The sequence below is a fragment of the Crocuta crocuta genome, unplaced genomic scaffold, assembly GCF_008692635.1.
Source record: "Crocuta crocuta isolate KB4526 unplaced genomic scaffold, BGI_CrCroc_1.0 scaffold45, whole genome shotgun sequence".
In the NCBI taxonomy this organism is placed as follows: Eukaryota; Metazoa; Chordata; class Mammalia; order Carnivora; family Hyaenidae; genus Crocuta; species Crocuta crocuta.
Window position 1 is genome coordinate 98934 of NW_027530544.1, and position 23442 is coordinate 122375.

A 23442-nucleotide genomic window follows, 5' to 3' on the forward strand; every position below is an offset into this window, starting at 1 on the left:
CCATATAAAAATGGAATAAAACAACCAACGAACCATAGGCTAAGAACTGTTTTTCAATCAATAGTGAAAATGTAAAAACAGACCCTTTAAAATCCAAATATTGTCTTTCCTTCAGAATTTTTTAATGTTTATTTATTTTGAGAGAGAGAGAGAGCACGCAAGTGGGTGAGGAGTGGGAGTTGGGGGGAGAGAGAGAGAGAGAGAGAAAGAGAATCCAACAGGTTCTGCATCATCAGCCAGAGACTGACACTGGGCTCGATTTTAAGAATTGTGAGATCATGACTTGAACTGAGTTCAAGAGTTGATCACTCAACCAAATGAGCCACCCAGGCACCCCCTCATCAGAATTTTCTCAAAAGGATCCTTATCTTCTTTGAACTACAATCTTTTTTGAACTACAATCCTCAGGCTTCACATATATGCATTCAATATTTAAAATACTGATTTGACTTCCTTCCTCCTTTCCTTTTTTTCCATTCATTCAGTCCAAAAGTCAACCAATCTAAGTTGTTGATTACAGCCCCATGCAAGGAGTGCACAGTGGCAGGTGAGTGTGACAGCCAAGAGGAGGACAGAATCAGAGTGAGGTGGCTGACATGACAGTAATGGTGGCCTGTGAGAGATAGGCACAGGACAGAAGGCAGCTCAGCAGTTGGAGATAAAGGACTGAGCAATTAAGCAAATATATTCAGGCTACAAGAGCCAGGTTTCTCAATGATGGAGAAGTACAAATAAAAGGGAATGTGAGGGGCGCCTGGGTGGCTCAGTTGGTTAAGCATCTGACTATGGATCAGGTCATGATCTCATGATTTGTGAGTTCAAACCCCACGTTGGGCTCTGTGCTGACAGCTCAAAGCCTGAAGCCTGCTTCAGATTCTGTGTCCCCTTCTCTCACTGCCCCTCCCCCACTTGTGCTTTGTCTCTCTCTCAAAAATAAACATTTAAAAAAAGGAAGGGAATGTGAAAATAAATCCTATAGTATTGGATTAGAATTGGAACTATCAGTGTGAATTTTATGTACATACATACAAACATATATACATACCTGTGATGCAAAGGTGTGTGTGTGTGTGTGTGTGTGTGTCTGTGTGTGTATCTCCTAATTCTGAACACTGAGAGGACTAGGAATACCACCCCAGGAACACTGAACACATCTAGTGCTTTGAAATTGATTTCTAAACATATTCTTTGCTAAAAGGAACTGGGGCTTTATCAGGAACTAGCTGATTTCAAGGCTGGAACATCTTTTTATTCCAGAAAATCAAGTATTCAAAGAATGATGGGATGTGTCAAAAGGACACAGAAGCCAGCTTTTGAAGGCCCTTTGAGGGCCCATGCAGGCAAAATCTGGGATAATCTGAGTATCAAAACTAATGATACTATCTGAATAAAATAGCTACCGTGTGTCCACACTGATGTTAATTAATTAATTAGAAAGGAAAGCTCTTCCTTACAATAGAATGTTGACCAATAAATGCGGATAGAATTTAAAAATTACTTTTTTGTCAATCACTTGAAAATTAGGGGCAACAAAGCAGTGGATGCAATAACTAGTGGGTTAAAATGTAATGAAGGAACTGGATATTTCCATTTTCTCAAAGCGTCTTCACAAAAACTATTAATCATAAAGAAATAAATTAAATTTTATACTATAGAAACCTGATATGCACTATTTTGAACAAGTGACCTAAGTTACCATCATTAGTAAGGGAACAAATCAACATCATGAACCACAAGACAGCATGTAATAAGAAGAAGGCAACATCACCTCTGTAATAATTCTGCCAAAAATATATAATACAGGCCTAACCATGAGGAAATATTGAACAAAATAAAATTGAGAGACATTTCTATAAAATGACTTCCCTGCATTTATCATTTTCAAGGTCATGAAAGTCAGGAACGATGGATAATCTAGTGTCACCACGTTTGACCACAGGACGTAACACAGTACACACAAAGCTGCAGAGCCCATATTACACCCCTATTAAAGTGGCACTTGAAAAGAAAGCACAGACTTGGGCTTTCTCCATCTGCACAGCAAAACCAGTAGCCCTGTCTGGCCAGGAAATGCAGTGTACAATCTAGCCTGATCTGGGTCCCCAAACAATGAGCACTACAGGTTTTGGGGCCCATTCTGTCGACCCACCAGGACAGTGAAGCTGTCCACACCTACTGCTGAGTATAGTACCTAGACCCAATCATCTAGAAAACCTGAGCAGAGAACCCAGGCAAATACCAAATCCATCATATAGCCTCTTTAGGGCAGGGAATCAAACCAGTAGTCCTATCCAAGTTTTCACAGCCAGCAGCATCCTCCTGCCCTTCAACTTCAAATCATGGGCAATGGCCTTGTCCAAAGACAGATCCTGATAACAAGCCCTATTGGCCCAAGGACGTTACCAGATGACACATCCAGAATACCAAATCATGTGGACTGGTGAAGAACTATCACTACCAAAAGGAACCTCTAAAGCCTACAAAATAAAGCATCTTCCTCAAATGCACAGAGACCAATGGACAGAATCAAGGATCACAAAAAACCAGGTAAATATGACACCACTAAAGGAAACTAATGAAGCTCTAATAACTAACCATAAAAAAATGGAAATCAAAGAGTTCAGAATAACCCTCTTAAAGAAGCTTCATGAACTACAAGAACACACAGATGACCGAACAAAACTAGAAAAACAATGCACGAACAAAACACAAAGTTCAACAAAGAAATATAAACTATCAAAAATCCAAGAGCCAAAAAATACAATGACTGGATTGAGTAGTTCAATAGAGAGCTTGAATAACATATGTTCAAACAATGTCAAAGGAAGATCAGTAATCTGGAAGATAAGATACTTAAGGTTGTCCACTCAGAGAAGCAAGAAGAAAAAAGAGTGGAAAAGAGTGAAGAAAGCCTATGAGTATGATGGGATACAACCCATATATCCTCATTATAAGAAAATCAGAAGAAAGGACAGGGATAGAAAATATATTTAAAGCAATAATGGCTGAAAACTTCCCAAAATTGGGAAGAGAAGTGGATATTCAGATCCATGAGACCCAATGAATCCAAATAGGCTGAGTCTCAATAGGGCTACAGTGAGACATTATTGTTGGTCAAAAATCAAAGACAAAAATTTTGAAAGCAGGAAGAGAAGAGACAAGTTATATACAAGAGAACATCTTTCTCAACAGAAACTGTCCAGGCTGGGAAAGAATAGGATGATATATGCAAAATATTGAAAGAAAAAGCTATCAAACAAGCATTCTATGCCCAGCAAAGCTGTCCTTTCGAAAATGAAGATGAGATAAAGATTTTCCTGAACAAACAAAACCTGAGGGAATTCATCACCACCAGACTTGCCTTACAGGAAATGCTAAAGGGAGTTCTTTGAGTGGAAGTAAAAGGAAATTAATTAACATCCTAAAAACAAAACAAGGTAGTAGAAAAACTCACTGGTAATGGTAAATACGTAGTCAAAGTTAAGTTCCATAATATGGTAATAGAAGTGCATAATTAACCTACAACTCTAGTTTAAAAGTTAAAAAAAAAACATAGTAAAAATAACCCAAAGCACAATAATCTATTATTGTATGCACAATGTAAAAAATAAAGTATAACATTAATAACCTAAAATGTGAGGGGAAGGAGAGGTAAAAGTATAAAGTTTAGAAATGCAATAGCAGCTAAGTTGTTATCAGTTTAAAATAGAGTGTTATAGTTTTGATAAATTTTATGTAAGCCTCATGGTAACCACAAGGGAACCTATAGTAGTTATACAAAAGAACTCGATAAAGAAATCAAAGCATACTGATACCGGAAGAAAACAAAATAAAAATATAGCAGGATAAGAAGCAAGGAACAATGGATCTATATAAAACAGTCAGAAAGCAATTAAATTCTCTAAGTTGATCACATCAGTGCCCCTTTTAACATTTAATACAACGTGTTCACAGGTTTGAGGGGTTAGGATGGGAATGGGGGCATTCTGCTTACCCCAGTGCTCACCTGTTGTTTATGGAAGGATTCGTGGACTTAAAAGTGAAGTTTGAACTTTATGCAATTACTTAGTTATAATACCATGGTAGCTGAAATTTGAGTTATCGGGGGCACTGGTGTTCTTTAAGTAAACTATGGTAACTGGAATTTGTGCATACTGAGTCATGCAAAGCAAGGACTGTTTTAAGGCCAGCTGATAAATCAAAAGGAAGAGAAAATGCATGTGACTACACATACAGAGCAAGTGCTGCTGAAAATCAGGTGGAGATGACCTATATGTCTGCACTCATGCTTAGAGAATACTCACATGGAGAATACTCATAAGTAAACAGAATGAGCCTTCTCTTATGCCGCCTTCTCAAGGCCATGTGAACAGTGACAGCACTACCGCTTTTCTCTCGGAGAAAGATGGTAGAGGTGAATATGGAAAAAACTCAAGAAATAATGCTATAACTTCCCTCTTATCTGTGCCATCTTCTGCCCACTCCCTCTCACCCCCAGAAAGTCATGTCTGAGTATTTTGTGCACTAATAGGTCACTACTAATAGTATATTACACTTTGTTTACAAAGCAACTGTCTTTTTAAAAAGTCTAGATAATAAACATAAAAGAGCTCTTTTGATGACTGACTAAGAATAAAAGAAACATTTCCTATGTGCACAGACATTGCTGAACAAACTCAATGACACAAATCTCCGAATAAATACTAGGAACACAGGTTTCAGATACCCTTAAATGAAATACAATTTAAAAAACTGAGTTGCCGATATAAAGTTTCTTATAAATTCATTTTATTTCAACAGCAAAAATGTCAGTTATAAACCTCTGACTGATTATAAAATATAACCTCTTCAGCATGGGTATTCTCACTATACCACCAACACAGAAAGAGGCAGTGAGAGATGGATCCAGGGGTGTCTTCCTTCTCTAGCAGTATTACATTAAATTGTAGTATAAACATCTGATCTTACAGAACAGGATACCTCTTGAAGAGGTGTAGTTTATTTTATAATACCTAAGTATTGCAAACACATTCATTGAATGAATTGAGAAGGGAAAAGGAAGAAGAAACCAATTTCATGAAAATCCATTCATAGACTACAACCATATCGAGGCTACCTCTTTATAGAATTCAGAATTTATTAGCCAATGCTACTTTAAATACTACTTCACTAGTCTTAAATTGATATTGGAGAAAAATCACACAAAATACCCAAGGATGGTAACATATGAGAAACCAAATCCCTATCTGCTGATGGCTCCTGCTGGGGTCTGCATCACAAGTGTCTGAATCCTGGACAGAGCTGAAAATGCCCAAGAGACAGCGGTCATTGAGCCATCATGCTCAACTAGACAGATGAGGACCCAAAGTGCTAAGTGCATGTTTCAATCAAGTGTTCTGGACCTGATTAGAGCCACACAGAACTATAAAAGGCAATTTCATACATACTCTTTGAGAGTAAACATAATTATTAAACTTGGTATTTTGCCTCAAAAAAAGTTCTTTTATGCTATAGAGAATAAATGCTGATATACATTTTGAAACTCTCACTACAATTACTATTCCGCATCCATCAAGATTTGAGTGTTGGTTTTCCCGAAATAAGTGTAAGGGTAATCTCTCTTCCACTCGGTTGTACCTACATCAGTTTCCCTGAGAGAGAGGCCGTATAATTACACATCAAAGTCCTTCAGCTCTCCCCAACTTGAACCTATTTTCACTTTCACTTTCAGCTTCACAGAAAGTTGTACAGCATTTTCCATTTCATTCTTGACAATCTGAGCTACCTACCAAAAAAACAACAACAACAGCAAAAAGAGGTTAATAAACTCTCTTCCCAACCAAAGAATGTTTCCCAACCCACCCACTGAGGTTATAGGCCAGACTAGAGTTCTTCACCTCATGGTGCTTTAAATTCAAAATCCAAAAAGAGCCAGCCATCCCAACTGGTCTGCACTGAGGAGCAGGTCTCTACCAGTTTCTGTGAGTGCTGAGTTTTTAAACCCGCAGGGCAGAACTCCAAACTCTCATGGAACATCTCCCAAACAAAAACAGCCCTGAATCAAAAGTTGCCTTAAAAAGGAGTATGAGTGGCACCTGGTGGCTCAGTCAGTTGAGCATCTGACTTTTTTTTTTTTTTTTTTACAAATAGTTTATTGTCACATTGGTTTCCATATAACACCCAGTGCTCATCCCCTCAAGTGACTCTTGATTTTGGCTCAGGTCATGATCCCTGGGTCGTGAAATGGAACCCGAGTTGAGCTCTGCATTAAGCATGGAGCCTGCTTAAGATTCATTCTCTCTCGTTTTCTCTCTCTCTCTCTCTCCACCCTGGCCCTCTCCCCCTCTCACACATATACTCTCTCTCTCTCTCTCTCTCTCTCTCTCTCTCTCGGTCTCTCTGTCTCTCAAATTAAATAAATAAAAATAAAAATAAAAAGGAGTATGAAACTGAGCACTTTTAGCTCTTTCTCAGCCCTGCAGGACTCAACATTTATATAGCCATCCTGGGAGTAGGGAAGGATTCCAGAAATCTCATGCATCTTAACCTGATCTACAGCGTCTTAATATTCTATGAAATGGACACAAACACTGCAAAAAATACCTGAACAACATCCTCTTCTGCCACTTCATATAAGAGCTCATCATGGAGTTGAAGGATGAAGAAGCCTCCTCTGATTGGACAGAACATCCCTTGCAGTTTTCTCTTTGGTAACAATCCTGTCCCATGAAGAAAGAGGCAAAACTGATCAGCATGTCACTGTGCCCTAAAAGAATCAGTTTTTAGGGATTTTGAGAAACTCTGGGAAATTTAATTAAAACACATGAGCTTTAGAACTATTAGGAAAATATCTACTTGCTGACGGCTGACCTATCAGATAAACCCAAATCTCCATCAACTTCCTCCCATAAAGGAGGAATCTAACAGTCAGTGAATGGAGTTTGAAGAACTCTGCTCCAAATACCATCTAAATTATTTCTTATAAAGCAACCTACATCTTCATTTTCCATGGCGTCCTCACTACCAACTTCTCTGAGTAATAATAGCACCAGACTAGTATCGGGCCTCATCCCTGCTTCAGGACAGTGAACTGGTATTGTCATTAGGCAGTGTATTATGAGAAATTCATTTGCTGCTACATTTTTAAGACCGCAAGTGTCCCTGTGGTGTAACTGGTACTTTCCCAACTGGACCACACACTGTGGACAAGTCATGCTTTATTTGCTTTTTTTTTCTTTTATAGTTTATTGTCAAGTTGGTTTCCTTATAACACCCAGTGCTCATCCCAACAAGTGCCCTCCTCCATGCCCATCACCCCCCTCCCCCCACCCCCACCACCATCAGCCCTCAGTTTGTTCTCAGCATTCAAGAGTTCTTAGCATTCTAATGGTTTGTCTTCCTCCCTCTCCCCAACTATTTTTCCCCTTCCCCTCTCCCATGGTCCTCTGTTAAGTTTCTCCTGTTCCACATATGAGTGCAAACATATGGTATCTGTCCTTCTCTGCCTGACTTATTTCACTTAGCATAACACCCTTGAGTTCCATCCATTTTGCTGCAAATGGCCAGATTTCATTCTTTCTCATTGCCATGTAGTATTCCATCGTATAGATAAACCACATCTTCTTGATCCAGTCATCAGTTGATGGACACTTAGGCTCTTTCCAAGTTTTGGCTATTGTTGAGAGTGCTGCTATGAACACTGGGGTACACGTGCCCCTATGCATCAGCACTCCTGTATCCCTTGGGTAAATTCCTAGCAGTGCTACTGCTGGTCATAGGGGAGTTCTGTTGTTAATTTTTTGAGGAACTTCCACACTGTTTTCCAGAGGGGCTGCACCAGTTTACATTCCCAACAACAGTGTAGGAGAGTGCCCACTTCTTGTGGACAAGTAATTCTAAACCTAGGGTTCAGATGAGGACTTCAGAGACTGTATGAATCCCTTGAAGTTATATGTAAGAGTATATATCTGTACATTTTTCTGTGGAGATGATCTTTCAGTAGATTCTCAGAAGAACCTATAATTCCATGTATTAGACTTAGTTACTATTTCATAACAAGCTGAGCCTCGTGGTACAATAGTGCCCCAGTGATCACTAAGATAAGGCCCACAATAATACCTTTAGAGTAACTGCCTTTAATCATTTGCGCACAGCTCGCAGCACTCCTTCCTTTCTGCTACCCCAGTTTCCTACTGATCCTTCCAGGCAGCACAAATACTACCTTCCTCATATCTCATGCTTCCCTCAGAGAGGGTTCTTTAGTTGTCACTGTCTGCAGCCCAAGTTTTCTCACAGGTGGCTCTTAGAGGGTAAGAGAACAAATGTAGATGAGGCTGTGGCAAGCTGCTCCCATATGAGGGCTGCAAGGCTGTACATCTAACTGAAATCTGCTTTGCCCCACTGGGTCCACTTATCTCACATCACTGATTGTCAGGATGCTTTTCTGTTTTCCAGTCACCATACCTTCATTCTCTTGATTTCTCCTTGTTATTTGGCTTCTGACTCTGAATGCTAGGGTCTCCCTGTTCTGGGCGTGGTCTGCTTCCTTGAGCTCAGCTCCCTTCAATCCACTGACTTATCACTACTTTTAACCCAGTGTGGCATCAGGATTTATCTTCAGTGACATACCCACATTGCCTTCCACCCACTCTAAAGGGTGTTGCTATTGTCTATATCCTCATTCTGACACTGCACTAGTCTGCTGTGAGAGTTATGGAAATATTTCAGTCAGGTATCTATCTTCCTTTCCTTTCTTTAGATCTTCCTTTCCTTTCTTTAGATTTTAAATTTAAACAGATTTTAATAACTTTTGCTCCCATATCCTCTAAAGCACAGAACACAGTGTTAATCCCCAAATAAGTCTGATCATATATTCTCTCTATAAAGAGAGAGAATGTATGTGGTGTGTGTGTGTAGTATGTGTGCACACTGACTTCCACATACAAAGTGTTGAGTGAGTAGCCTTAGATATATGGGGGAGGGGAAGACAATAAAATTAACCATCCTCATTAATGGGCAAGTAAGTCTTTATATCTATGTATTTTTTGTATGTAGAAGTGAACATCTTTATCTGTGTAACTGACGATATTATTCTCTATAACATATTTATATGTCTCTTCTAGAAACAGCAAATTCCATCCTCAACAGCTGATCTCACCTTTTCTGCACCATCTCCAGTAAAATTGATTCTTTCCCTTTATGTCCCAAACCTTCTTAACTTCTTCCCAGAAAAATTTAAAACTTGGCTGCAATCATGGTTTGGTAATTCCAATCACATTGAAATGGTATTTAAAGCAAAATTGTGGACAAGGGACAAACAGAGAAGGGAATCTACTTGTTAGAACAAGAAATAATCTATTCAATAAGGAGAGAACTTAGGAAAATAAGAACACGAAGAGATGGCAATACTGGCAAAGAAATGTGATAAAGAAGTCAGCCCAGTACTAGTATATTCCCAGACTTGAAAGAGAACATGGAAGGTGATGAATAGGAAAATTAACGTATCTTAAGGTGTTGGCTAAGGACCAGAGGATCCGTAAGACTCTTTCAAAGTATATGCAAAGACAAAATTATTTTCATAATACCACTCAGATGTTATTTTCCTTCTCCAATCTCATTCTCTTATAAGGGTACAATAAGCTGACCAGTTATCCTGGATTTAGCACTGAAAGTCCCATATCCTAGGAGACCCATTGGTCTCCCACAAACTGGGACATTATCACCAGAGACTGTACAGAGGGTTTTCCAGGGGTTACATGACAGGTGAGACTGCAATAAATTGAATGCAGAAATATATAAGAAAATCCAAATGTCTTCTCTTAAGCCAGACATTCAAGAGACTGGCAGAAGCATCAACTAAAACCACTCATCACCAATTTTCTTTCGTTCCAAAACATGTAGTTGTTTCAATGACTTACGCTAACATATAGTGAGTTTATTATTTACTTTTAAACATTAATATATGAATTCCCTGTTTATATTTATAATATGGTAAATATTACTATATATAACCCACATAAACAAAAGTTCTTTGGGACCCTTAGTAATTCTGAGTGTGAAAACATCATGAGATCAAAATGTTTGAAAAATGCTGAGAAATAATATATAAAAGACTTCCCTTATGTCTTTTCTGATATGATTAATCTTACTATGTTATAGCAGGGGCCTCATTTGTGAACAAACCTGTTCTGTCGCTTTGGAGCATACCCTCCCGATGACCATGGGATTTGAAGGTTGAGTGGAAGGTCTCTAATTGCTTCTGAATGTTAACCGTGGCTATTTTGACGATATCGGCTGCCGAACCTTGGACTGTTGTGTTGATAGCCTGTCGCTCAGCCTATGAAAAACAGTAACAATAACAGGTGCTCTATTAGATATATGAACATGGTGTCCACAGATCAGTGCTCACATCTGTAACCAGACTGGAAATCTGGACCAAAATGTGACCCAAGATGTCAACTATTAAGCTGCATCCTAAGAATAACAATTAGAATGATCCAAGGCTCTACATTCTGGTCTGTCATCCACATGAGAACAGACTAAATAGAAGAAGATCAGATTGCTTTAGTTTAGAAATCTTTAACACTCAGGAATCAAAAACTGAATTACACTTAAAATGTATTTAGCAACTCAAAATTATTTTATAAACATATATCATCAGTGTTCTAGCTGTTCAGTCTAGGACCTATTCCTTGAAATACAACTCCCCTTAATCTTAAACAAATATAAGTAGAATAATGTTCCAAGCACATTCCCCATATCAGTGGTGTGTTAGTCCTATGTAGGGTTTGGCCTCAGCAGGTCAGGAGCCCTCTGATATGAATCAGAGCTTTTTAATGGGCTGCTGGGGCTAATCACTAGCTACTAGTGAAAATGCAGACCCTAGATTCCTAGATATTAAGTTAGAACTTACCTAAAACTCTTGATACCATTAGCTTCTTGGCAGGCAAGCATAGCTACTAAAAGTGATGCTTCTAAGGCAGCAGGGATGGATACGTGGTTTAATATCCAAGGTAGAACCTATCCATGAATATCATGCCTATTGTCTCAAAAGGTCTCAGAAAATGGGAAGGGTCTATACATTGGAAGGATCTATGTAACTTGAGATGTATTTTCTAGTTCCCTGTAATCTAGGCTACAACCAATTCCTAGTACAGTAAATACCTATTAAAGAGAAAGACTTTTTTAAAATGTTTATTCATTTTTGAGAGAGAGCATGAGTAGGGGAGGGAGAGAGAAAGAGAGAGAGGGCAAGAGAGGATCTAAAGCAGGCTCTAAGCTGACAGCAGCAAGACCAGTTCAGGGCTCAAACTCATGAACCATGAGATCATGACCTGAGTGAAAATTGGACGCTCAACTGACTGAGCCACCCAGGTGCCCCTAAACATTTTTTTTAATTGTTGTTTTGTCAGATGCTGACAAATCCACTCTAAACCCATTCAGCTGTCCTTTTTTAAAGAGTGACTGAATTTCAGAGTTCTACTGACTCCTCTCCTCTGTGTAGTAGACTGTGATATTGTTGGTATTACTTGCTGCCTCACCCAATGCCATATAATTTCAAGTGTTGCTCACTCTAAACTGTTGACCATGATTTGTTTCGGTGAATGAAATGTGACTAAAATTGACATACAGCCCCATCCAAGAAGTTTTAAGAGCTGTCCAACATTGTCACGCACACAAAAGAAAGGTGTATCCCAGACAGAGATTTTTCCTTCATTCTGAATTCCAGAATGATGAAAATATGGAGCAAAGCCACAGTCAACCCAGAGCCTAACTCTAACATGAATTAAAAATAAAATTTCTTATTATAAGCCATTGAAATTTTTGGGTGATTTTTACTGTGACATAACCAAGCATTAAAATAAAACTAAGATACAAACTTCACTCTGATGATATTGTGCTTCCCTGATTCTCTTTCAAAATAAAAAAAAACTTGGCAGTCTTGGGCTCATGTCTTATAGTCTCAGTCCCTTCATGACCAGGTTTTTTCACGTACATAAAACATATAGGTTCCAGTAATAGGAGATTAGTCCATTAGGATGGACCCTCCCACTGATAACAGCCAGGAAAGCTGGACAGAGAACACCTCTTTGAATCAGATGATTAAAAAGGAAATAAGAAATTAGAGAACCTAGAGAGCTAGGAGAGAAAGAAAACCAAGGAGGCAACCCTGGTGTTGGAGGCTGCCATTTCTCTCAGGGACATCAATAGATTCCGAAAGAGGCAGCTGAAAGAACCTCTGAGCAGAGCTTGATGGTTTTGAGGGATGTGGGGAACAAACAAGGGCCAAGAAGTAGAAGGAGGGGTAGTAAATCATCAACTTGCCACCCCCAAACTAATGCCCTAAGAAAAAAGATAAACTGGAAATAGTCTAGTCTTAACATCCTTGCTTCAAATTATTTCTATTCCTGAAATTAGATCAAAGTAACCCTATATTGTTGGTCATTCTAATCTTCTGCCAAAAGCAAATGTAAGTCTTCTGAATAAAGGTAACATTATCATACAAGCTTCAAATTTTACCAACAGTCATTCATAAACAATATTTGATACTCAATAAAAAATCACCAGAAGAACAAGGAGTTGAGACAATGTAACTGTTTTTGTAGAAAACTAAGAAAAACAAAGGTCAATAGGAACAGACTATAGGGATACAAGTTTGAGATTTTAATTAGACTATAAATTATTATCAAATTTAATAGACTATAAAATAAAGTACAATTTTTCAAGAAAACAAAAGACAAAATTGAATATTTCAGCAGAGAACCAAAGACCATAAAATAAGAGCAAAATGGAAACTCTAGAACTGAAAAATAAAAATAATAGAACTTACTACAGCTTTGAAGTATCATCTTGAATTCTGGAATTGCGATACCTCCAGCTTGGTCCTTCTTTTTCAAGATTGCTTTAGCTATTTGGGGCCTTTGTGGTTCCACACAAATTTTAGGATTACTTATTCTAGTTCTGTGAAAAATGCTGTTAAATTTTGATAGGGATTGCTTTGAGTCATATGGACATTTTAACCGTGTTTGTTCTTCCACTCCATGAGCATGAAATATCTTTCCATTTGTGCCATCTTCAATTTCTTTCATCACCATTTTACAGTTTTCAGAGTACAGCTCTTTCAACCTCCTTGGTTTAGTTTATTTTTAGGTATTTTATTATTTTTAGTGCTGTTGTAAATGGGATTACTTTCGTAATTTTTCTTTGTGTTACTTCATTGTTAGTGTATTGAAATGCAACAGATTGCTGTAAATTAGTTTTGTATCTTGTGACTTCACTGAATTCATTTGTCAGTTCCAGTAGTTTTTTGATGGAGTTTTATAGTTTTTTATATATAGTATCATGTGATCTGCAAAGAGTAAAAAGTTTTACTTCTTCCTTACCAACTTGGATGCCTTTTATTTCTTTTTCTTGTTTGATTGCTGTGGCTAAGACTTCTAGTACTATGTTGAATAAAAATGGTGAAAGTGGACATCCTTGTTTCGTTTCTGACCTTAGAAGAAAAGCTCTCAGTTTTTCACCATTATGATGCTAGCTGTGGGTTTTTTTCCACATTTGGCTTCTATTATGTTGAGGTATGGTCCCTCTAAACTCACTTTGTTGGGATTTTTTATTATGAACAGATGTTGCATTTTGTCAAAAAACCAATAATAAGTATTGCTGAGGATGTGGAGAAAAAGGAATCCTCATGCACTGTTGGTGGGAATGCAAATTGGTGCAGCCACTGTAGAAAACAGTATGGAGATTCCTCAAAACAATTAAAAATTGAACCACCATATAATCCAGTAATTCCACTACTGGGTATTTACCAAATGAAAACAAAAACATTAACTCAAAAAGATATATGGACCCCTATGTTTATTGCAGCATTATTTACAATAGCCAACACATAGAAGCATTCCAAGTGTCTATCCATAGATGAATGGATAAAGAAGATGTGGTAATATAAACAATGCAGTATTGGTCAGCCATAAAAAAAGAATGAAATCTTGCCATCGCAACAATATAGATGGACCTAGAAGGTATAATGTAAGGTGAAATAAGTGAATCAGAAAAAGACAAATACTGTATGATTTTACCCATATGTGGAATTTAAGAAACAAAACAAAGAAAAAAGAGAACTGGTGGTTGCCAGAGGGGAGGGAGGGGGTGAGGATGAAATACATAAAGGGGATTAAGAGTATACTTAGGTTGATGATCACTGAGAAATATATAGAGTTGTTGAATCATTATACTGTACACCTGAAACTAATATAACACTATATATTAATTATACTCCAATTAAAAAAATCACTCTGTTCTGAGGAAGAAAAACAGAACTTAAAGCACTTAAACAGTACTTTCCCTGTTGTTTGGTGTGTGTGTACGAGGGGCAGGGGAGTGGATAGTACTGATGTGGAGGGAGGATAAAGAAACCTTATGGAGTTGTGGAGAAGTTCTAAATAGTTAGAACAAAAAAGCTTAATAGTTGGGCTCAATAGCAAACTGAAGAGGAAAATCAGTAAATTGAAAGATAAGTTAGAAGAAAATATCCAAAATTAAGCATGATGAAATATAAACATGGAAAATACCGAACAGAGGACATGAAATGTGAGAAATCTTTTTTTAAACTTTTTATAACAGGAGTCCCAGAAAGAGAGGAGAGAAAGCAGTGAAGCAATAATTAAAAAGAAATAACTAAGAATCTTCTAAAATCAACAAAAGATATCAAGCCACAGATTGAAAAAGTCTGAACACCCTTAATCAATTAAACACACATATCCACAGAGAGGCACGTAAATTAAAAACACACGCGCAACTTATGTATATTGCAGAAAACCTGCTGTAAACCAGACAAAAAGAAAAATATTGTATGGAAACCAACCTAGAGAAGAAAGGCAGATTACATCAAAGAAAGGACAGTTAGACCAGGGGTGAGGAAACTACAGCCTGCAGGCCAAATGCGGCCTAGCTTCTATTTCTGTAAATAAAGTTTTATTGAAAAACAACTACACAGTCACCCATTTATGTATTGTCTATGACTGTATTTACACTACAAGAACAGGATTGAGCAGGTATGACAGAACCTCTATGCCCTGCACAAACATGTATAAGAGAGTTTACTTTATCTGACACAGGCACTAATAAACCTAAAGGAAATTTCTACATAGTGGTGAATGTTTAAAATTCCCCTTTGAGACCAGAAAAGAGGTAAAGATGCTCACTATCACTACTTATATTAGACACTGTCCTGGCTCATCAGTCAAGCAAAAGAAATAAAAGGAATAAAGTTTAGAAAGGTAGTTATAAAAACTACTCTGGAGATAATAACTGGGAAGATAGAATATCTAAAAGTATCTACAGATAAATTATTAGAATTAGTAACTAATATTTGCAAGGCTTCTAGACAACAGAACAATAAAAACAGCTATATTTCTATGTAACAGTAGCAAATGCTTAGAAAATGTAAAAAAGGAAGGAAAAGAGCAAAAAAAGATACCATTTGCAATAGCATCAAAAATTTTCAAATACCTAGCTATAAATCTAATAAAAGACACATTAAGACCTCTTCCCCAAAATTATACATTGAGAGAACTTAAGAACTACAGAGCTAAATAGGTGAACAGATATATCATGTTCATGGGCTGGAAAACTGAAGATTATAAACACATCCACCAATCCCATCTTAATCTATGAACTCAAGGCAATCTCAAAAAAATCCCAACAGGATTTTGTGTTTATATAGAAATTTACACGCTGCTTGTACAACTTATATGGAAATGCAGAAAACCACGAAAAGGCAAAGCTGCATCACTAAGGCACATCATCATCTAAAGGATGAATACAACAAACAAAAATAATGTGTCCAAAAACAGACACATCCATATCTGGAAATTTAATTTGTGGAAAAGGTGGCACTGAAGAACAGTAGGGGGGAAGCTCAGTTTTTCCAATAAATAGTTAGGGACAATTGTATATCCTTGAGGTGAGGGGATATGGAGGACCTTCAGTCTCTCATAACACATAAAAACTGATTTTTGGTTGATTGTAAATATAAATGTATATGGCAAAACCAAAAATTCCTAGAGAAAATTTTCTTGACATTGGGGCAGTGAAAGCTTTCTTAAACAGACCAAGGAAAGCACTATAATAATACAAAAGACTGATAAGTCCATGTAACCAAAGGGCTCATATCTGGAATATATTAAGACTCTCATAAATCAGTTAAAAGAGAAACACCTCCCCCCAAAAAGACAAAAGATTTAAAATAGACTCTCCACAAAAGAAGACATCCAAAAGGCCCATAAACAAAAAAGGAGTTCAACGTCATTAGTCATCAAGGAAAGGCAAATTAGAAGCACAATGAGGGACCATTACACAGTTACCAGAATGGCTAAAATTAAAAAGACCAATGATATAACCCAAGGCAAGAACGTAGATAAACAGAGCTGATGGCAATGTTAATGGGGATAATCACTCTGTAAAACTGTTAGGCAGTATATACTAAAGTATAAATGTGCTTACTCTAGGACTCAACAATTCCACTCTAAAGATAATGAAATTAAGTACATATGTTCACCAAAAGACATATGTGAGAATGTTCATAGCAGTTTTATTAATGATACCCAAAACCTGGAAACAGTCCAAATGTCTGCCAATGGATAGATGTTAGATTAGATAAAATGTCAGCTAAATAAAGACATGAACTATAGCTGCACATGACACTCATGAGTCTCAGAGACCTATATTTGGATGAAAAAAGTCAGATCCAAGAGTACATATGGTAGGATTGCATTTAAATAAAATTCAAGTTCATACAAAACTAACCTATAGTTTTATGTGTGTGCTTGAGTAGGAGGTGGATAATACTGATTTGGAGGGAACATAAAGAAGCCTTCTGGGGTGTTGGAAAAGTTCCGTATCATGACCAGGATGGTGGTTATATGGCTATAAACATGTAAAACTTAAATTTTTACACTTAAGATTTGTAATTTCCTACATGTTATTTCTCAAAAAATTTTTAAGGACAATCCAAATAATTACCCTCTCCTCACCTAAAGTTACTAGTAAGAATGAAAAGGCAAGATACAGTGTGGAAGAGAATATTTTCCCAATATGTATATAACCCATAATGAGCTCCTACATCTAAGAAAAAGACAGACAACTCAACAACAAAAAAATGAAAAAGGAAACTTAAAAAAACACTTTCCCAAGAAAGAAATAAGTAATGGCTAATAAATATTTGTTAAGCTGCTAACCTCATTAGTATTCAAGGAAATGCAAAGTAAAGCTACAAGATACTACCTTAAACCCAACAGAATAGCTAAAATTATATCATCTTAATAGCAAATGTTGGCAAGAACACAGAGCAATGAGAACTGGCACACACTTCTGATAGGAGGGCAGATTGCTACAACCACCATAAAAAACAATTTGGCTTTATCTACTAAAGTTGAAGACAAGGAGCAATTCTAAGGGTAGTTCTTTACCAAACATAAATGGAAACATACATGCACCAGGAACCTTGGCCAAGAATTTTCAAATCAGCAATATCCATAATAACTCCACACTGGAAACCTAAATGCCCATCAATGGAAAAATGCATAAACTGTGGGGCACCTGGGTGGCCCAGTCCATTAAGAGTCCGACTTCGGCTCAGGTCATGATCTTATGGTTTGTGGGTTCGAGCCCCATGTTGGGCTCTGTGCTGACAGCCAGCTCAGAGCCCGGAGCCTTTTTCAGATTCTGTGTCTCCCTCTCTCTCTGACCCTCCCCTGCTCACACTGTCTCTCTCTTTCTCTCAGAAATAAAATAAAACATTAAAAAATTTTTTAAATAAAAGAAAAATGGATAAACTGATACATTCATAAATATACTATCATAAAGTAAAACAGTACCTCTGTGAGAGAACGTGAATGACTTGCCTGTGCAATTCTGAGTGAAAGATGCTAGACATACGAATACATACACATGATGTACATAGAGATCAAAAATATATAAAACAAAACTATAGGGCTATAAATTATGATAATGATTATTTCTGGGAGGCAGGGGGTAGGCATCATCAAGGGACCATCTAAGGTGCTGACAATATTCTATTTGGCTTGAGTGGTAGTTACAAAGGTGTTATTCTGTGATAATTTACTAAAATTTATATTTGTTACGTATACTTTCTCTGTGTATATTTTTCAATACAATAAAAGTTCAAACAAAAAGTGAAGCCAAACCAAAGCAAACCAAAAATTAAATCTGGCTAGATCTATTTGTAATTTAGAAGGTTGGAATTTTCTTTTTTTCTCAGGATTTGGCATGAAAAGTCTTACTCTCACATTTTCAGATACAAAAATACTAGTTTTCAAAAACTTGTATGGTTAATTTACATTAATAACTGTATCCTCCATTTTTCATCATGTAAATCCCAAGAAATATAACTCCTGTTAGATTAAGTCTAAATTTTTCAGCCTGCCATTAAAAGCCTTCCACTAGTTGGCTCCACCTGACTAGTAGAAAATTATCTACTCCTAAGTGACAACTCATTTAGAGATATGGTAAAAACCTGATAAATATTTGAGGTCTGTGTATATGGTAGGCTACAGAGTGAAAAAGTAAGGTTTCTAGCGCCAGACAGAAGTCTAGCACTGTGGGGGGCTGGGTATTTTCATTACATACAATGTGTAGTGGGAACTGACATGCAAAAGTATGGGGGAAAATAAAATATAGCCTGTTGAAATAAGAAGATGTGGACTATAATAGAAATTTAAAAAAATTTTTATGCCTTTATTTTGAGAGAGAGAGAGAGAAAGACAGAGAGTGAGCGGGGGAGGGGCAGAGAGAGAGAGACACAGAAGCAAGCTCCAGGCTCTGAGCTGTCAGCACAGAGCCCGACCTGGGGCTTGAACCCAGGGACTGTGAGATCATGACCGGAACCGAAGTCAGATGTTAACCAACTGAGCCACCCAGGCGCCCCAGCAGATTTAAATATTCAGATGCATAGAATATTTTTGTGGATCCTAAAGATATCAGAGATTTTAAGTAATAATTTTAGCAAATACCAGCAATAAATATTTTAAATGGTATTAAAAATAGCCTTTTTCAATATTTTGGATATTCTAATAACCTCTTTTGAGCCAGTGCTTTTAAAATAAATAAACAAGGGGAGCCTGGGTGGCTCAATCAGTTAAGTGTCTAACTCCTGATTTCTGCTCAGGTCATGATGGGGCTCCCCGCTAGGCATGGAGCCTGCTTAAGATCCAATCTGTCCCTCTCACTCCGCCCCTTCCCTGTACAAGTATGTGTGTGTTCTTATTCTTTCTCTCTCTCTCAAAAAAAAAATAAACAAGTAGAATGAGCCAAAAATGAATGACCACAATTTAATGATGGGCTAATCTGAAAACACTGGCAATTTGGTGTGACATGACAAACTGGTATATGATATCTGAAACAAAGAACAATTAGCAAATGTAAGAATTATGTTTATAACTTATTAGAAAAACTAAAAAATAACTGGCTTACTGAAACAGAACATCTTTAAAGTATTTGAAGTATTATTAAGTGAACTCATATTTACATTTGTCTCCTAAGGACAATGTTCAGCAAATACTGGCAATGTGCCATTACTTCCTTGGTGAAACAGAAGATCCAATTAATAGGCTACTGATCACTAAAAGGAAATTTAGCAGTGTTTAGTCTTTGTTGTAAAAATATATGTCATTAAAATATTAAGTTAAAAATCCAGAGAAATCTTAACATACGTGAGCTTTATGATAAGGGTTATTGTTGTTGATTCCTGGTAAATATCTACGTCTTCCCAAAATGGTCCGAACAAATCCATCTCTTTTACAATTCTTCACTGTCTCTCTCATGAAACTATTAATCCCTGCAAAGAAAATACAAAAATAATTATAACCAAAGTCCATTCTTAATCTCATTCACTATACTGATAGTGAAATATAACAAAACCCTTCCATGATTCTTTATTTTTTTTTTTTAATTTATTATTTATTTACTTATTTTTTTTTCTTTTTTTTTTNGAAGTCAGATGCTTAACAGACAGCCACCCAGGCGCCCCCATTCCATGATTCTTAACACTATATCACATCATTAAATCTTTGCATATAAACTTTCATTCACTTTTTATAGACTCAAAGTTAGAAACAAAAGGGACTTTAGAACTAACATAATTGGGGCGCCTAGGTGGCTCAGTTGGTTAAGCATCCGATTTCAGCTCAGGTCATGATCTCACCATTCATGAGTTTGAGCCCCTTGTCTGGCTCTGCGCTGACAGCACAAAGCCTGCTTGGGATTCTCCCACTCTCCCTTTCTCTTTGCCCCTCCCCAACGCTATCTTGTGCTCTCTCTCTAAATAAATGAACAGAAAGAAAGAAAGAAAGAAAGAAAGAAAGAAAGAGAGAGAGAGAGAGAGAGAGAGAGAGGAAGAAATGATGTAATCTAACTCTATCACCAACAAAAAATATGAAACCAAACTCCTGAACAGAGTACATACTAAAACCTAGGACATTAAGACTATTCCATTTTACTTTTCATCAGCTTCTTCTGCATTTTGATTGTGTTAATCAATCCTCTTTTATTCTTTGGTCCTATCACTTCCAGGTCTAAAACAGTCTAATAACTCCTTGTTAGCACCTAATCTACAATCCAAATAGGACCTAACTGAAATTAGTACATGAATAATAAAAACTTCATTAGGAATATCTGCAACCCACTTCTTAAAATTAAAAAAAAAAAAACTATGGACCAGTGTGTACTTTCCAAACACATTCATATTCCCTATACCAGCATTGATCATCTGCTATATAGGTTCATTATTAAGCCTTACAGATCTCCAGGATGAACTTGTTAATCCAGGTAGGCCAACTGTTCATTCCTATCTCTGAGCTAGAGAGGTCTTCTCTCCTCAACATCCTTCCTCCATGCTATTTAAAACACAATCAGGTATACAGACTGTGCTGATATATCTTTATTCATATGTGTAATCTCTGCTTTCTCACAGCTCTACTTATCCTAAATAAATAACAATAATTTCTCCTAACTAAAACCCCTCATCTTAGGATTTCTGTTGTGTGGCTGGTACAGGACAGACATTTGAGGAAACTGTGGGTGAAAGGAAGGGAGAAAACCCTGCCAAGTGAAGCTGTTGGTGATATTCAACCACCAGCATAAGAATTCCAGAAAGCAATAAGGCTCTTCCCTTTTTCTCTATAAGAATTACTGTGATACTGTTAAGAGCAAAGAAAAGGATGAGACTGGACAGAGTTCACCTCTACAAATTCTCTTACCTGACTCCTGTCAGAGGCCCTCATATATTTAGAGATGGAAAGAACTACTTTAAGGAAAACAAATAAGCAAAGGGGAAAAAAGAGAGAAGCAAGCCAAGAAGCAGACACATAGCTATAGAGAACAAACTGATTGTTACCAGAGGGGAGGTGGGTGTGGGGATGGGTTAAATAGGTAATGGGTATTAAGGAGTACACTTGCTGTGAAGAGCACAGGGTGATGTATGGAAGTGTTGAATCACTGTACTCTACACCTGAAACTAATGTAACACTATGTGTTAACTAACTGAAATTTGATTAAAAACTTAAAAAAAATCAATCTTGAGGTATACTTTATATACAGAAGGAATCCACTTTATTTTCTTATTTGTATATTAATTTTATTTTATTTTAATTTACATCCAAGTTAGTCAGCATATATTGCAATAATGATTTCAGGAGTAGAATCCAGTGATTCATCACTTACATATAACAGCCAGTGCTCATCCCAACAAGTGTCCTCCTTAATGCCCCTTGCACATTTAGCCCATTCCCCAACCCAAAACCCTTCCAGCAACCCTCATTTGTTCTCTGTATTTGTCTCATGTTTTGTCCCCCTCCTTGTTTTTATATTATTTTTGCTTCTCTTCCCTTATGTTTATCTGTTTTGTATCTTAAATTCCACATGAGTGAAGTCATGATATTTGTCTTTCTTTGACTAATTTCATTTAGAATAATATAGTTTAGTTCCATCCACATTGTTGCTAATGGCAAGATTTTATTCTTTTTGATCACCGAGTAATATTCTTGTGTGTGTGTGTGTACATAACACATCTTCTTTATCCATTCATCAGTCCATGGACAGTTGGGCTCTTTCCATATTTTGGAAAAGTTTATAGCATGGCTATAAACATTGGGGTGCATGTGCCCACAAGGAATGCACTTTAGGTGAACAGCTGGATGTATTTTAACGAATGTATGCACACTACAAGATATGAAACACTTGTTATCACCTTTATAGTCAGCTCCCCATTATCAGCCTCAAACTCTCATTGATCTGCTTTATGATATAATATCTCGGTTTTTCATGTTTTTAAAAATTCATAAAAATTGAATTGTACTGCGTGTTCTCATTTGAATTTGCCTTCTTTTGCTAAATAGTATTCCACTGCAGAGATATACCAAAATTTGTTAATCCATGATCCCGTTCATAGAAAATTTGGTTGTTAGGAATAAAAAACTGCTATAACATTCACATAGAAGTCTTCTCTGGCTATGTTTTCATTTTTCTGGGCAAATACTCAATAGTAGAATTGCAGGATCACATAATTAACTGTACGTTTAACTCTATATTAAGGAGTCATACTGTTTTCCAAAGTGGTTGTACCATTTGACAACCCTACCAGTAATGTAAAAGAGAGAGATATAAGATTTTTAATTTTAGCCATTGTGGTGTTTTTGTAATGGTGTCTCTTTGTGGTTTTCATTTGCTTTTCCCTGATGACTAATGATAATATTTGATGTTGTCATTCATATATTTTCTTTTGCGAAATGTCTGTTCAAATCTTTTAACTTTTATTTTATTGGATTGTTTGCTTTCTCACTATTGATTGCAAGAGTTTTACATATTCTGGATGCAAGTTCTTTGTTGGATAGTAAGAATTGCAAATATCTTCTGTGGTTTGCCTTACATTTTTTATTATTGAAAAATAAATTTTAATGTTTATTTATTTTTGAGAGAGAGAGACAGAGTCCAAGCTGGGGAGGAGCAGAGAGAGAGAGAGAAAGGGGGAGGGGAGTGGAATCTGAAGCAGCCTCCAGCCTCTGAGCTGTCAGCACAGAGCCCAATGCAGGTCTGGAACCCATGAACTGCAAGATCATGACCTGAGCTGATGTCAGACACTTAACCAATTAAGCCACCCAGGTGCCCCGCCTTACATATTCTTAATAGTGTCTTCTATCAATGTTTATCTTTTATGGTTAATTCAGTGTAATTATCACCTGAGAAATCTTTGCCTACCTCAATGTCACAAAACATTTTTCCTGTACTTTTTTTCTTCCAAAGATTTATAGTTCAATTTTTAATATAACGTTAATTTGCATATAAATTTAGAATAAGCTTGTCAAATTCTACACAAAAGGCTAATTGAATTTTGATAGGAACTGAATTGAATCTATAGAACAATTTATA

General features: G+C 36.8%; 1 protein-coding gene across 1 annotated transcript in view; it reads right to left on the reverse strand.

The window, feature by feature from the left end:
- Positions 1–4766: 4766 nt before the first annotated feature.
- Positions 4767–23442, reverse strand: part of POLQ (DNA polymerase theta) — a 113239-nt gene continuing 94563 nt past the window's right edge. The window contains exons 27-30 of the mRNA XM_077767581.1: positions 19731–19855; positions 10183–10336; positions 6604–6719; positions 4767–5785 (exon numbers count right to left, since the gene is read on the reverse strand). Of these exons, the coding sequence (XP_077623707.1) occupies positions 5672–5785; positions 6604–6719; positions 10183–10336; positions 19731–19855 (509 nt within the window). The 3' untranslated portion in view covers positions 4767–5671. The remainder of the gene's footprint in view (positions 5786–6603; positions 6720–10182; positions 10337–19730; positions 19856–23442) is intronic.